Raw genomic sequence first — 17,471 nt, forward strand, 5'->3', positions numbered from 1 at the left:
TCCGTATTACAACAATAATGGCCCCATAAGTACTGAAGTTATGGAAGTTTCCTATTTGTTAAAAAAAAGGCAAATTATGCTTCTGCATCTAACACATGTTGCAGATATTTTTCTAGTTTGTCACTTGCTTTTCTTTTTTTTAACTTGGTTTATGGAATTTTTTTTTTTTTTACATCTAGAATATTTTCCTTTTACTTGTCAAATTAAGGAATACTTTCTTTCCGAGTTTCTTTCTTAGAAAAACTGAGGAAGTTTTTTCCCTCCTTCAAGAACAGATGAGTATTGCCTAATGTTTATCTTGGCGGTTGCATTTTTTTTAATGCTTTCAGATAATCCATGGAGCTAGAGTTTTAGTAAGGCTTGAAGAAGAGTGAGCCTATCAATTTATTGTCCATTCTGGAACACTTTTAAGAATAAAAAGAAACATTTTAATAATTATGGTGGGACAAGAAATGTAAACAGGGACTCTTAAGCAAACAGAGGTGTATGGTTATTGTAGTTAAAAGGGAGTTCCTATAACACTCTTTCAAACTGAGTTCTAGTGATAATGTGTTCTAGAGACCTCTTCCTTCTACCTAAGATGAAAAGTCAATGCCAACTTCCAGACAACATTAAGTTCTTCCAGAAATAAATGGGCTAATCTTCACGAAGAACAGATAGAAAAGTTGGAATGAGCACCTGTATAGCCAGGTGAAAAAGCAATGTAAACAGTGAAAAATAATCCAAACTATATTTGCAGTCTTCTTTACTTTTTCTCGTGTTCTCCTATTCCACGCCCTCATTACATCTAACTAGATTACCCAAATCAACAAACATTAGCTAAGGCTAAGGTCAATGCCCACATAATTGTCTTAACGTCTTGGTCCGCTTAGTACCACAGACAATTTCTTAAAAGTCTCCTCTCCCAGTTCTCTGTCTCTCCTGATTCCTTTCTACCTCTCTAACAATTTCTCTCCCTTGTCTTCTCGGTTGGATCTTCTTGTAGCAATTTCTTAAATTGATTTTCCTCATGTTCCTTCATTTTTTCTCTCTCACTACCTTTTTACATGACTTCCTGAGGAGTCACAGTATAGGGCAGAGCAGGTTGTGTCTATTTGTAACAGGCACCCACCTGAGGGTTGAGAGGGCTGTGTGCAGAGTTAGGGACCTGCACATCAGTGCTCAAAGAGCTACTTCTGATCCTGCTCTCCCCAACTCCTCTCATCCATTCCATGGCTTCAACTAATAACTGTATACCGATCTTCAACAGTTAGACTTTTCTCCCCAACTCTAGCTCTGTATCTCCAAGTGACTATCGGACTACTTGGTCATTTCCCAGTCTCCTCAAACTCAACAGATCCAAAACTTGGCTTATTACTTTCTCCTCAACTTCGTTCTTTATCTTGTATCTTTTATCCTGCTTAATAGCATTACTTCCTACCACCTAACCAAATCCCTGTCATCACCCTCCTGCTCATCTCACTCCTCCCTTATCAACAGTCAATTAAACACCCAGTCTAAGCTATTAAGCCACCCGAAAGTCAACTGCATCTGTCCTTTCCTTTCTATCCTCACGGCTTTCATTCAGGTTTTTATCATCTCTGGCTTAGATTTTTATCAGCCAGTTTGGTTTCTCTATCTTCAGTCTCTCCTGGAGCCACTGTATTCTCTACAGTACGGATAATCACTTTTTTGTTCAAAGTCATGTCACTTCTTTCTTCAAAATTCTCTAAATGATTCCTAATACCTTAGGAACAAAGGTCAATCCTTACTTTCTTGATTTAGTCTCAGCCTCATCTCTACCCCTCTCTTTCTCCTATGTTGTGTTCCAGTCATGGGCACAATTTGCAATAATTTTTCTCTTTACTCTCCTGATTATTTTTCCAGCAGACTGTGTGTTCCCTGACAAAGAATCTCTGTCTTTCATCTAATACAAAGTTCCATTGACTCTACCTCCTAAATAGTCCTACAATGTGTCCTCGCTACTCTCTCCCCACTGTCACCACCTTCATTCAGATCCTCCAGACTTTTCACTTGAACTATTACAACAGCCTCCTAACTAGTCTCTCTTTGCCTTGGTTCCAACTCATAGACAACATTAAAGAGTGAGTGTAAAGTTAGCAAAAGTGGAAATGTTTCAATGGCTTCCTCACTTCTGGATAGCATTCAAATTCCTTAGTTAGCAAGTACCAGATGATCTGACCCTTGCCTAACTCATCAGCCTCATCTCTTGTCACTCTTCCACTTGCAACCTTAGCTCTGAGCCAGTGACAATTAATTACATGTAGCTCCCTAAATGAGCTACTCCATTACATAGCCAGCTCTCTGCAAATGCTGGTCTCTGCCTGAGAGACTCTCTCAACTCTGCCTGGTTAACTCATTTTTCATGATCATCCAATCTAGAACAATCACCTCATCAACGCTACCACAGTAACCTCTGGGTGCTTCCATCACACTGTGTAACCATGTGTACTTACTTGTCAGTCTCCCCCATTAGATTACGAGCAAATTGAGCACGGGAGCTGTGCATGTGCGTGTGCGTGTATTTTAATCTCTGTATCCTAATACCTTAGGACAAGGCTTGACACATGGTAGATTTTTAAAAATTTTTTTAGATCTAAAGCTTGTGAGGCTTAAAAAGCCACTAATCTCTCTGTCCTCCAATTTCTCCTTCTCACAGGTGCAAGTGCAGTATTCTGTAATGACAGATTTAATGAAATAATACTCCTGATTATGAATATTTAAAATCTTATTCCTTCTTTCATTAATCCACTCAACACATATTTACCACAGTGAATGCATACAGTCACTATGTGCCAGGCACTGTGGTACTTGCTGGAGACACAAAAGAAAGAAAACACAAGGCTTTGCCCTGGTGGTGTGGAAAAACCGATTTTAAAAATCAGTTTCAACACAATGTGTTAAGGGGACCAAAGGGCATAGAACAAGATGGTATAGAAGCACCTACAGATGCAATAGGCACTGAAGACTGTTGCTTCAAAGATGAAATGACGCATAAAAGGAAATAGTAATAATATGCAACAAAAGCAAATCTAATCAAGCCATCCTTCCTAGAATTGGCAGAAACAAAATTTTTCATTAATGGTTAATTCATAATGCTTTATGAAGAGAAGGTACATTTAGAGACAGGCTACATAATATCCCTCAGGGCCACTGTGTAAAGTTCACAGCAGCCCTGCGGTCCTCAATGTCTATGTCACAAACACCATGGCAACAGACACTGTGTTCAAGGGCAGAGTGGCCTTCCCTGCTACTGAATTTCCTACATTCTTATATGGCGGAAAGTCTCTTCAACCTTTGCTACCATGGAGTTTTTCAAATTGTCACTTACAACGGTTTCCTGATTCCTTTTTCTTTATTCCTTTCCACTACCTAGACAGAGTATTATACCATCAATGCTTGGAAATAGTGTATTTTCCTTACAATCATGTTTGTGTCTGGTTGACTGGCAAGAATTTTTTCCTCTTCCATGTCTTATAAGTAACTTTATTTTCTGTTCATTTGTCCACTGCTTCTACAAGAGCATTAATGCTCTGGAAGAAAAATAAAACCTACATTAGTTTGGCCTATAGAATGAATAAAAAGCAAGTCCGAGTTATGTCTTTTGCTGTGCCACAGATAAGAATTAAAGTTTTGACAAATTTCAAAATATTTAATCAAGAGTTATTGAGAAAGAAGAATTTGCCTAGATACCTTCTATGTTGTTAATATAATGTAGGGATATAAATTATGGTATTCATTGAACAACAAATAGGATTAGGATATGACACATAAAAAAGAAATTTTACTTTAATTTCTCTAACTCCCTAATATAATGAAAATAGTAAGTAGAAGTACTTCTAACATGATTTGTAAATGTAAGGTTATTGTTTACATGCAGATTAGTGACCAAACATTACAGAAAAATTTAAGTATGTTTTTTATTATAAAATATATAACCACTTGACGGAAAATTTAGAAAAGAAAAAACCCTTTTATATTATGGGTAATCTTCTCTGGAAAAAATTCTTATTAAAGTGAACATCTACAATAAAGCTTTCTGAGTACACACTGATTTCTGTGTCTTAGTGAAACTATAAGTTAACTAACTACATTCCTCCCTTTAAAAAAAAAAAAGGAAAAGCAAAGAACAGAGAAATACTAGGAATTTTCAGGAAAAGGAAAGGAATATGAAGGAAAGAATGCATAGGACACATCTTTCTTTGAACTACTAAAATGATTTAACCAAGAGAAAAGCAAAAGAGAGGATGAGTATTAGTTCAACTTTGTTTTTAATTTAATAACATATTCATTTTATTTACCTGAAGTATAGTGTATATGCATGTATAGCAGCAGCTCTTCCAATTTTATAATGCCTAATGAAAGATGTTTCAATACTTCATTTTGCATCATCTGAATTGAACTTATTAGCAAATTACAAAAATAATCAGTTTCACATGAATCAGAATTAACTACCACAATGTAAGTGGTGACTTATCCACGAAGGCAAAGCAATGATCTTACCTGAATATTGTCATAGAATAGAACATCAGGCACTTTCATTTTCTCATGGGCATTATAGATTGGTGCACTAACAGCTCCAATCCTCAGAAATCCAGATGCTACTTCACCTAAATATTTCACACAGGACAGAGAATTACTCGTGGCACAGCCCTCAGAGAAGCCAAGTCCAGCCCACACAGAATGCAATACAGTATCTTTAATATCCTGTGGGCTTTTCAAGGAATTTTAATTTAACATCTCAAAGAAACAAGCTTAAAGGTGGTAATAAAACACCATAGTTCTACATTAAAAACTTAAAGCTCTACAAAAAAGCTTAAAATCTTTCAAAATGTAATAAACTTTATTTAAAACAATGTATGTAGCAAAGAGCATATAGATAAAATTTAGAGGGGAAAAAAATTCCTAGAACTCAGTCAAGTCACCTTCATCAGCGTGTTTCATCAGAGACTATAATACACATATAAGCCAAATATACATTCAAAAGCTCTCAAGTACCCTGAATATCACTTTTTTGGATCCACCCATTGAAAAACCCCATGTGAGAATTCCTTAGTGATCTAGTCAAAAATACAGATGCATCAACGCACCCCTCTCCAATTACTATTTTCGGGGATGGTCCAGGAGATGTGTATTTTCAAATAAGCACTCAGGGTGCTACACAATTACTCTGTGATTATTATTGTATTGTCTCCTATAGTCGGCGTAGAAGAGAATATAAGCTCCTTGAAGCCAGGAAACTAAATAATAAACTTCTCGAAGTCACGAAACATATCTCATGTGCATTCCCCATAGTTACCAGATACACACGCTCACTGCCTGACATATTTCAAGGTCAGTAATAACGACATGAATAGTAGGAGTTGTTGCAGTAGTACTGATGATCACAATAATGGAAGCACTCATTTATTAAGGACGTTCTACGTGCCAGATCCCAAACTAGGAGCTTCAGCTCATTGTTTTCTCATGTAACTTCATGTAACTTTCTTAACAATGAGAAAAGAATATGAGGATGCTAAGAAGAACCTAAATTAACTTGCTTAAAATCACCCAGCTAGTATGGGTAGAACTGAAAATAGAACTTAGTGTAGTCTGATGTTCTTTCTATATGGGGTATGTTCCACCCTTTGACTCCAAATAATATTCCATCCTGTGGAAATATCCTAGCAAGCAAACAGACAATTACAAAGCCTTAAACAATTGACCCATCTTTTTTCCCCCCTACTTCAAATAAGAAAATTGCTATTTTTGTGCTAACGCATTTTGAAAGACAAGGAGGGAAAGCAATATTTGCGTCTGTGGTGTACCATAAACAATTTTGAGCTAAAAATAATTAAGCTGTCACCCTGTTTAATCACTGCTGAGTGCTACACATTTGCCAAAGCACAGCAGATCTCTTCTTTCAATAGATCCTTGCCATTTTCTTTTTATTCACAAATTCTATAGGGAAGGAAACCCACAAGCTGCCATGCTGAGAATTTACTATTTTTTTACTACCGTCAGGTCTCTGAAATAGATCCAATATAAAACTGTAAAGGGAAAGACCAGGATTGTGGCAGTGAATTTACTATATGCTTGCATGTTGAGATGACACACATAATTTCAGGTTTAAATAGCATCTGATACCATCATGGTTTAGTTTATAGAATATATCTGTTCAGTAGTTTGAAGGCTTTGGGAAAATTTAATTCACTCAACCAAGGTTTACTGTTAAAATTTCAAGCTAGAAAAGGGAAACGCACTCAGAGAATGGTGATACTAAGAGAAAGCTGGTTAGCTACCTTTTTAAAAATCTCATGGGATGGCATTACTTTGGTAAATTTGTCAAGGTCCTCAGCCTAGTAGGCTTAAAACTTGATTTTGTCATTACAACAGAGGGCAAACCTAACTCTCAGGAGAATATTAAGGACACATATTCTGCTCCCTATATAAATTCTGATATATAAAACCAGAATTGCAAAATATTAACATTGCGACAAAAACTGCACCTTTCACATGGACTATATGACACACTGACTGTCATATCAGCATATTATTTGGAGGGAGACCTACATGGAAAGCCAAATCCTTATCAGAATGTTATTTCCTAAGTATGGACTCTGAAGAAGGAAAGTGAATTCAATGAATTCTCCACAAGAGAGATGATATTAAAGATGAGCGGAACCAGACAAATCAAGTCTTTTAACTTCCTTATCCCCTCCACAGGGTTTAGATGGGAACTGCTAACAGCAGCGTGTTATCAAGATTAAACAGTCTATAATCTGAATGATGTAGTCTTTCTTTGGATGTGTTAAAAGATTCAATCAAGTAACATTATGAGTCTAAAGTCCCAGAGTTATTCTGTCTCTTTGAATTGTCTCTGCATATCTGTACCCAGATCCATTAGTATGTTGAGTTTGTAATTTTACTTTTAACAGGTCATCTTATTGGCCTTAATACCAAATTCTTGTCTCAATGTAGCCCCAATGATTAAAAACATCTGCTACAAAGAAAGCCACAACAGTCCCCTTTAAAAGAGTGGTCACACATTGGATGTTTTGATAAAACAGGTAAATTGCCTCAAAAAATAGAGAACCAAAGTTTCATTGTGCTCTAAATTGAAGAATAGGGAACTTTTATAGGAAGAGATAAACCTCCCCAAAACTCAAAATTATCCTCATGGCTATCTAGAAGAAAAGTACCATGAAAGACAATACAGGTGGAAATAGAAGGAATAAGAGGCATGAAATAGTATTCTGAATATTATTTTAGTCTATATCAACCTATAATCATTTCCCAAACACGTCCCAAAGACATTGGTGGTTCTCAAAAATGTAAATTTTGTGCAAAGAAAACAGAATTCTAGATTCTATGGTGAAATACAATTGGAAAACTGGAAAAACAAAATCACACAAGTTTATTTACAGCAGGAATTCTCAGAGTCTTTAATAGTTTCATGTCAATTATGACTCTTAGGGAGGAGGACCTATATCTGGTAACGTACTGAAATAAAGGAAGTATTCTAAAGTTTAATTTGTAAGTGAGTTCCAAACTTTTTTCTTAAATAAAAGATTCATTTTTTCAACTCAATACATAAAACAAAACAGACGGAAAACACAACCATTTTTTACTGAAACTGAAACAATATGTTTGATAATTATTATTTCATTCAAAAAAGAAATAAATCAAATACTTACATTTGTAATCCTCCAGTTCTGGTTCCAGATTATTATCAGTACTTATTTCTATTGAAGCATCTGCCAGATTTTTTTCTAATGCTGACCTTGCAAGGCTTGGTAAAAACCTGGGGGTGGGTGGGAGGAATGTAACAATAAAGTCAAAGCTTTCTGTGATTCCTAAATATCTTTTGACACACACACATACACACACATATACACACATGCACTCTTACTAATTACAACCAATTAAGGAAGATCAATTTGCATCTGTGAAATACAAATAATAAAAAAATTTAGAACAAATGTAAACTTCAAGTACATGTGAAGATGAAGTACATGTTTGCTGAATCTCCTTTAATAATTAAAGTAAAACTCATTTTTAATCAGTAGTATTTATTTATAAACAACAATTTGCAGGACAAGATTTAAAATAATTTCCTTTTTAAAATGGATTTAGTATACCTCATAAATCTTGTTTGTTGTTTAATTGGCTTATCAAATTTTCTTAAATAGATAAAACAACACCACTTCAACCTGCTCCAAGTTGGCAATCACAAATTCAAATTAGTGGAGGTGAATTAATGAGGTTTTCTTTACTTCCTAAAACAAATTATTGAATGAATTTAAGATTATCCAATTTGGATCTTCCTTCCGTTTAAAAAATACACCTGCTTATCTGTTCTATATGTATGTTGTCAAAACAACAATCTGGTGAGTGATAGAGGCATTCTTGATCTACAAATAAATTGTATGAACATCATGGGCTTAGAACATGAAGACAGAATTTCCCACCCACACAAATATATTTAGAATTTACAATCCCAAGTGAGCCCACGGAAATGATTTCTAATCCATGGTTACCCATGCTATACTATTATAAACTAACCACTATGTGCCACAATGTTACAAATAGACTAAGAACATACCACTTCTAATTTAGGTTTTCCATAGCTCTAAATTTTTGGTGGTTGTTCCCACAGCCTTGAGTACAAACTCAAATAAAAGAGATGTTTGTGTGAGTGAGAAGGCAAATGGACGAGTGTGTAAAGAAATCCTGGTAGTTCTATTTTTAATTTTTTTGAGGAATCTCCCTACTGTTTGCCATAGTGGCTACACTAGTTTGCACTGCCCCCAGCAGTGTATGAGGGTTCCCTTCTCTCCACATCCTCTCTAACACTTGCTCTTTCTCATCTTGTTAATTACAGCCATTCTGACCAGAGTGAGGTGATGTCTCATTTTAGTTTTGATTTGCATTTCCCTGATAGCTAGCGATGTTGAACATCTTTTCATGAGTCTGTTGGCCATCTGTATATCTTCTTTGAAGAAATGTCTGTTCAGATATTTTGCTCATTTTTTAACTGGTTTGTTAGTTTTTTTGTTGTTGAGATTATGAGTTCTTTATACATTTTGGATATTAATCCCTTATCTGATACACAGTTTGCAAATATCTTCTCCCAATTCTCAGGTTGTCTTTTCGTTTTGTTGATGGTTTCCTTTGCTGTTCAGAAGCTTTTTAGTTTGATGTAGTCCCACTTGTTTATTTTTTCTATTGTTTCCCTTGCCCGGTAAGACATGGTACTTGAAAATATGCTTCTAAGACTGATGTTGAAGAGTGTATTGCCTAGGTTTTCTGCTAGAATTTTCATGGTCTCAGGTCTTACATTCCAGTCTTTAATCCATTTTGAGTTAATTTTCATGTACGTTGGATCCAGCTATCCCACTGCTGGATATTTATCCAAAGAACATGAAAACACGAATGCATAAACATACCTGTACCCCTATGTTCACTGGAGTATTATTCACAATAGCCAAGACTTGGAAGCAACCTAGGCGCCCATCAAGGGATGAATGGATAAAGAAGATGTGGTATCTATACACCGTGGAATACTACTCGGCCATAAACAAGGATAAAATCTGGCCATTTGTAACAACATGGATGGACCTTGAGGGTATTATGCTAAGCAAAATAAATCAAAGGGAGAAAGTCAAATACCATATAATCTCACTCACAAATAGAAGATAAAAACAACAACAAACAGTCACATAGAGACAGAGACTGGAGTTGTGGTTACCTGAGGGAAAGGGAAGAGGGAGGAGGGCGAAAGGGAGTGATTATGTATATGGTGATGGATTGTAACTAGTCCATGGGTGATGAACATGATGTAATCTACAAAGAAACTGAAATATAATGAGGTAACCCTGAAGTTTAATAACGTTATAAACCAATGTTACCACAATAAAAAAAATTTTTAATTTTTTAAAAGATAGACAACAAAATAAACTTTTGTATAGTAAATGGAAAAGAAAAAAAAGAAATGCTGGGCTTCCTGTCCCTGTAATATTCCAATCCACATATCTGACACTATCTCCCATCTACTGCCTCATTTTGGTCCTAGGCATGACAGGGGGTTTTATGCAGCTCTAGGCCTGCAGCTCATCATGAGTTCAGCATCAAATCAGACTTACTGTTGCTCATAACTAACCTTTCATCACAATTCTTAGGTTGTTGCCATGTCTTTCAAAACCAAGCTCTCTCCTTACCTCCCAGACCCAATAACTTGGCTTTTATCTTGTTTCCTGAGCCTTTGTCTTGGCACCCTGCCCTACCTTCCTCTCACTACTATCTCACAAACTCGAGTCCTCCTGGTAACATTAGGCCTTACAACTGCATCCCCATTACTTCTTGCCAGACCACCTCAATTGACAATGACCACTTTCAAGCTTAGACTTTGTTTGCTATTCCCAGAAACCTCTGACACCTACCTAGGCTGTCAATGCATCCTCACAGTGCCCCTGTACTGGAGCATTTCGAGATTGTCTTCCAAAGCCTGTAGAGAATAGCAGACAAGGCATGTAGCCTCCTTTCAATGGCAGTGACAGGCACTGCTTCTCAATATGATACTCCTCCCTGCTGAGATTGAACATGTTTCAGAATTATTTTCCACCTCACGCCCAGATAGCACAACCAAATAATCAGAGGTAGGACAGGAAGTTGAAGTATATTTACATCTAGAAACTACATTCTAGAAGATATCGGCCCACCCAACAAATGATGAGAATGAAGCATATCTGGTGTATAAGGCCAACCCTGTATTTTTTCCCAGGTTTCAAGGGATTAGTTAACTGCTTCCTTTCCCATGGCTCACTGTAATTTTCTACTGTTTTTTTCTCTCCTTCTTTGCCCTTTGGTAAAATAAGTGAATGAATGAAATATTACTTTTTCCATCCTATCTTCCTATAACCAAAGAAAACACATATCCTGTTGCAAAGTTTTCAAGTGTACTTAGCACTATTATGAGCACCATGGTATCTTTTTAAAATCATTATCATTATCTTCATTTGCTACCAGCAAAAAAGGAACTGGAAAGTCTCTAGTCTCATTAGGTCTTGGCCATAAGAAAAACTAAAGAAAAATTCAACCACATTCTGGGGACCCCAGAAAATGAAGTAGTTACCCTAGACCAACTCAAAGAACTGAGTCTTTGTCACAGGAATGAGACAGGATCTTTAGATTAAGAAATAAGAAAAGATTTCTCAGGATGGTAACATGAGAAGACGGAATAAGGATTGGGGGTACTCCCAAATGACCAGCCCTGGGAGGAGGAGTGCTAGTAGTAAGAGTGAGAGAAAGAGACTGAGGACTCAGTGGATATCAGGTGGCCTTTGACTTCTATTTAGAATGTGTAATTAATTAATTTATATCTGTGTTTTTAAATTTTAAATTTATAACCAGTATTAGAATATTTAACATAACTTATGGTTCATCCTATTAATAAACTTAATTATTTGTACTTGTAATTTAATTTCTCAAGAAGGTTTTGTTAATTCAGATATCTAAAGTACCTAAAAGAGAATATATAAAAATTTATTAATAAATTTCAATTATTTGAAGATATTTAGCCAAGTTTTATAAACGGAACCAATCATTTCTCAAAGGCCCAAAGAAGTAATTAGGATCTGCTACACTTATAGAGTAAGCTGAACAACAGAAAAATCTAAAGATTTTCTTGAAATTATAGCCTTAAAAAATTGAATAGCAGGTTTTTTTTTTCTTTTTTGAGGAAGATTAGCCCTGAGCTAACATCTGCTGCCAATCCTTCCCTTTTTGCTGAGGAAGACTGGCCCTGAGCTAACATCCGTGCCCATCTTCCTCTACCTTATATGTGGGACGCCTGCCACAGCATGGCTTGACAAGTGGTGCGTAGGTCTGCACCTGGGATCCAAACTGGCAAAGCCCCAGGCCACTGAAGCAAACATGCGAACTTAATCACTGCGCCACCAGGCCAGCCCCTGAATAGCAGTTTTTAAAGCTAAAAATAAATCCCCAAATAGTCTCTTCTGCAAACAAAATCATTCTTCAGGACAACAAAACACTCACATTGATAACAATCATAATCATTTAACACTGTGGATGATTAGTTCTATCAGGCTTAGGATTTAAAAAAAATTAGTTAATATCTTAAACAGATAGGAAATTTTACACAGATGTTATTCACTTTATGTCACAAGGGAATTTAAGAAAAGCACTGTATGCAAACTAACTTTTTGGTGAATAAAAAAATTTCCCCATTACCTCAATGTCAGAAACAATCTTCATTCCTAATTAAATTCTTATAGCTCTGCCCAAAATGTCTATGGTAAAGGATCATCATCCCAAGATTTCCCAGAAGTAAATAATTTAATGGGAAGTAAAATACTTGAATGGAGTAGAACTCTTATTACCGGGAATTCTAATTAACTCTTCCACAATAAAAGAATTTTTGGAATGCAAAATACCTGATAACTTACTAATCTTCTAAATTTTCTTCCCTTTGGCCTCTTAGGTTTTCAAATGTCTAGAAAATGAATTATGCATCTATCCCCAAGACTTGATGCACATATAAGAGATTACGAGGATGAGGTGCTTAGGTGCTAAGGATTCCCTCAGATGAAGAAATGTTCCAGTCTGAATTCAACTGGCATAAAGAAATAAATGAATAATATTTTAAAAATTAAATTAAACAGATAAAAAAAGCCTAGCCATATTTAATAAATTTAATGTTTGACAAATTTAGGCTAGAGAATTTCTTTTGATTTTGTCTGCTTAATATTAGATTTCATGCATATAAATTATGTCAGTTTTTATTTTAAAATTTTCCATGAAATTGAATTTCTTTCCACTGCTTCAATATGGAATGAGGTCACTTAAAAAAAAACCTTATGCACCAATAATTCTTTTGTTCCTTCCTGCTATTGTGCTATCCTGCAGAGAAGGTTAGTAAAAAGGCGTTTGACTCTGTAGCCTTGCTAAAGTCAACAGACGATGCATAAACAAGAGAGCTGTTTTACTATTTACAAAGGGTCACGGGTGGTAATAAAAAAAATAGAGTTTTATTGTGGTCAGATAACACTGAAAAATTAGCTGACTATTTGAATCAGTGAAATTATTTACGAGTATGAAAAGTAAGCATTTTTTGGTTTTTCCATTTTTTTTAACAATGAAATATTTCAAGCATACAGAGAATATTAAGCATTCTATTCATCTCTCTCCATCCCTGGAGGTAACTCTCACCCTGAAATTGGTGTGTATCTTTCTTGTCCATATTTTTATTTTGCTACATATGTACGAGCAAAAAATATATTCCACTGTTTATTGTATTTAACATTTTATATAAATGGCATCATATACCAAATCTCCTCTTACAAATTGCTTTTTTCACTCAGTATTGTTGTCATGATTCATAGCTGTTGATACATGTAGATCTACCTCATTTTAACTGCTGTACAGTATTTCATTATACAAATATGTCAATTTATATATTCATTCCCTACTGATGGACAGATAGCTTCTTTCCAATTTTTCATTCTTACAAATAATGATGCAATGAAGATTCTTCTACATGCCTCTTTATATATACATATAAGTTTATCTTTGAGGTGATATCGAGAAGTAGAATGATCAAATCATAGGGTATTAATATATTTAGGCATAAAGATACTGTGAGGTTAACCCCCAGGTGATGAGACTTCCATCCGTCCCAACAGCAGTAATGAAATTCCATTTCCTTCCACTCATTAAAAAAACGTTAATTTTTACAGGTAAAAAATTTTAAAATATAAGATGATAGTTGATTACTGTTTTTAATTTCATTTCCCTAATCAATAATGAAGTTGAGCACCTTTTCAAATGTTTGTTGGTCATTTGAATTAATTTTTCTGTGCATGTCTATTCATTCTTTGGACATTTAGGGTTGATTCTTTCATCTCATTAATTTTTAGTACTTTATAGTCCCTGAATACCAATCCTTTAATGATTATAACTCTTGTAAAGCATCTCTTAGTTTGTGGCTTATAACTTGTAGAGTGGCTTATGGTGTGTTTGTTGTATATCCAGATTTTACTTTTTTGTACAGCATAATGTGGATATTTTTTATTTTTAATCATTGACAAGTCCAACCATTCCCACAGAGTCACTTATAATGCTACCTCTAACACATACTAAGTTCCCACAAATATATAGGTCTGTTTCTGGGCTCCGTAGTCTATCTAATGGTCTATTTGTGTTTCCTTGCACCAATACCACACTGTTATAATGAACACAGCTTTATAACAAACTGATATCTGATAGAGAAAGTACATCTCCTTAATCTTCCTCAAAATTTCCTTGGCTATTAGTGGCTTTTATATTTCCATGCCAATTTTGAGATCAGCTTGTCAAATTCACTATAACCTTCATGGTTATTTGACTAAATTATACCTATATACCAATTTTGGGGAAAACAAACAGCTTTACAATACTGAAGCTTCCCTTCTATGAACATGGTATAGCTTTCTATTTATTTTTTTTACAGCATTCAATGAAGATTTATGCTTTTATTCATAAAATCATTACACGTCATTCATTAGATTTATTCCTCAAAGGTGCTCAAAGCTTTCTACTACTTCTTTTTTTTGGTGAGGAAAATTGGCCCTGAGCTAACATCTGTTGCCAATCTTCTTCTTCTTGATTGTTTCAGGAAGACTGTTGCTGACCTAACATCTGTGCCAATCTTCCTCCACTTTGTATATGGGACGCTGCCACAGCATGGCTTGATGAGTGGTGTGTAGGTCTATGCCCAGGATCTCAACCCATGAACCCCAGACCGCTGAAGCTGAGTGGGCGAACTTAACCAAAAATTAGACTTGCTCATTGATTGTTACTGGAAAATAGGAATGTCATTGATTTGGATGCATAAGTAATCTCACTAAACTATTTGTTCTAATAATTTATATGTAGCTTCTCTTGAATCTTTTACGTAGCCAATTATAGAAGTTAGGGCAAATACACTTTCTGCTAAAAGTACAGAAAGGTGACATTCTTGTTTTGTTCCTAACTCTAAAGGAAATGTGCCAAGTATTTTACCAAAAAAATGTTTGCTGTAGGAAGCCAGCCCTGTGGCCAAATGGTTATCGTTCTGTGTGCTCTGCTTCGGTGGTCTGGATTCGTGGGTTTGAATCCCAGGGGCAGAGCAGCTCCACTTGTCAGCCATGCTGTGGAGGTATCCCATGTACAAAGTAGAGGAAGACTGGCACAGATGTTAGTTCAGGGCTAATTTTCCTCAAGCAAAAAAAAAAAGCAAACAATAAAGAGAAAGATTGGCAATGGATGTTAGCTCAGGGTGAATCTTCCTCATCAAAGAAAGAAAGAAAGAAAGAAAAAATGTTTGCTGTAAATTTTTGATAGATACCTTTTACCAGATTAAAGAATTTCGCTTCTATTCATGGTGTACTAAGAATATTCCTGGTTTACTAAGAATTTTGTTTGTTTTTGCTTTGCTTTGTTTTTAGGTTTGGCTGCTGGGTTTTATAAAATTCTTTTTACTCATTTGTTAAAATGATATCTTTTTCTCACTAATACGTTAATATAGTGAATTAAATGATAGACTATTGGACTTTCTTTACATTCTTGAGATAATTCCAAATTGCTCATGATTTAAAATATATATTTTTTAATACATATATTTATATATTAATACATATATCCTTAATATATGTATTTATATATATTTATTTATATATATATACACACACACACAAACTGTTAGATTTGGTTTGTTTGTATTTCATTTAGCATCTTCTGCACCCACTCCAGGAATTTTGATTTGTAATTTTCCTTTCATGCATTATTCTTGTCTGGTTTAGGTATCAAGATTATACTAGACTCAAGGTGAACTGCTATGCTTTCTCTGTTTTTCTATTCTTTGGAACAGTTAGCATAAGACAGTGACCATATTCCTTGAAAATCTGGTAAAACTTGTCAAAACCACCAACAAGTGGTATTTTTTTATATGAGATTTAAACTACTAATTTGATTTCATTCATGGTTATGGATCTATTTGAAATTTTTATTCATTCTTGACCAAGTTAGGCAATATACACAGTTCTAGAAAATTGTCCTTTTGTTATTATGGCTTTTATAGATACTGACTTTATCTGTAGTTCTATTACTAGTTTCCTTTCTAATATTACTTATTTGTGCCTCCTCCCTTTTATATTAATTAAATTTACCAGGGCTTTATCTAATAATATTTTCAAAGAACCACCTTTGGGTTTAACTAATCTTCTTCATGGTTACTCTGTTTTTGATTTCATTAATTTGTGCCCTTAACTACATTATTCCATTCCTTCTCCTTTCCTCGGGTTTAGTATGTCACTTTTTACTAATTTATTAAGATGAACGCTTAGCTCATGAATTTTCTTTCCCTATTCTTTGCTAATATATGAGTTTAAGGCTAAAAAGAGAAACCTCCTTTAAATGACACTTTAGGCATATCCTTCAAGTGTTCAGATTCAGTTTAGGTCACAGAGTCGTAAATATTTTATAATTTTAATTACAATTTCTTCTTTTGATATCTTATTTAGTTAGATGTCTGATTTAGTTAGAAGTGTTTTTTTAATTTTTCAAATATATGGGCTTTAAATGTATTTTTTGTTATTGTTATGAATTCTGTTGCTTTGTGGTCAGAGAAAGTGATCTTTATGATAAAGACTCTTTGGTTTCATTTGAAGCACCAATTTTTTCATCTAGTGTGGTCAGTTTTTGATATGTGTCATAAATATTCCACGTGTGCTTGAAAAGAATGTATGTTCTTTATCACTGGATACGAAGTCCAATACACCAAACTTGTTAATTGTTTTGTTCAAATCTTTTCTAATTTGTAGAATGTATGATCTATCAGTTTCTGAAAGGAGTTAAAAATCTGTGTTTATAACTATTGTCAACTTCTCCTTGTAATTCTGAGTGTTTCTGTCATATATTTTGACACTACATTCCTTCTTAGTTGTGAGCAGTTCAGAACTATTAAATCTACTAACAGAATAGTTTCTTTGCTCAACTTCTTCATCCCCAATGATGCTTTTGGCTTTGAAGTATATTTTACCTATTGATAATATTATATCTCTTCTCTTTCTGTTAGTGTTTCCCTAGTATATCTTCTCATACCTTCACCTGGGATCTTCCTGTATCATGTTTGAGATGTGACTCTTCCAACAGCATATAATTTGGTTTTGTTCATTTTTTAAACTTCAATCAGAATCTTTCAACTAGAAAGTTTAACCTTGTGTAATGTTTGTGCTTACTTCTAACACTATATCAAGTTCTTTACATTGATTTCTTGTCTTTCTTTTTCCCTTTCATTTCTCCCCATGTTTTATTGATCAAATTTTCTCTGTTTTCTTATTTCTACCTTTACGGGATCCATTTCCATTCTTTTTTGCAGTTGCCTAAAATTTATATATGCATACTTGAACTAACAAAGTTAAAGTGAGTCAATACTTCTATTCTCTTCCTGAAGA

The 17,471-nt window shown here is 34.7% G+C and overlaps 1 protein-coding gene across 2 annotated transcripts in view; it reads right to left on the bottom strand.

Moving 5' to 3' along the window:
* Positions 1–17,471, bottom strand: part of VWA8 (von Willebrand factor A domain containing 8) — a 357,132-nt gene that overhangs the window by 217,910 nt on the left and 121,751 nt on the right. For both annotated transcript variants that reach the window (XM_046664107.1, XM_046664108.1), the window contains 2 exons: positions 7,677–7,783; positions 4,504–4,610 (listed from right to left, as the gene is read on the bottom strand). In XM_046664107.1, coding sequence (XP_046520063.1) covers positions 4,504–4,610; positions 7,677–7,783 — 214 coding nt within the window. The remainder of the gene's footprint in view (positions 1–4,503; positions 4,611–7,676; positions 7,784–17,471) is intronic.

This window comes from Equus quagga, chromosome 6 (assembly GCF_021613505.1).
Source record: "Equus quagga isolate Etosha38 chromosome 6, UCLA_HA_Equagga_1.0, whole genome shotgun sequence".
In the NCBI taxonomy this organism is placed as follows: Eukaryota; Metazoa; Chordata; class Mammalia; order Perissodactyla; family Equidae; genus Equus; species Equus quagga.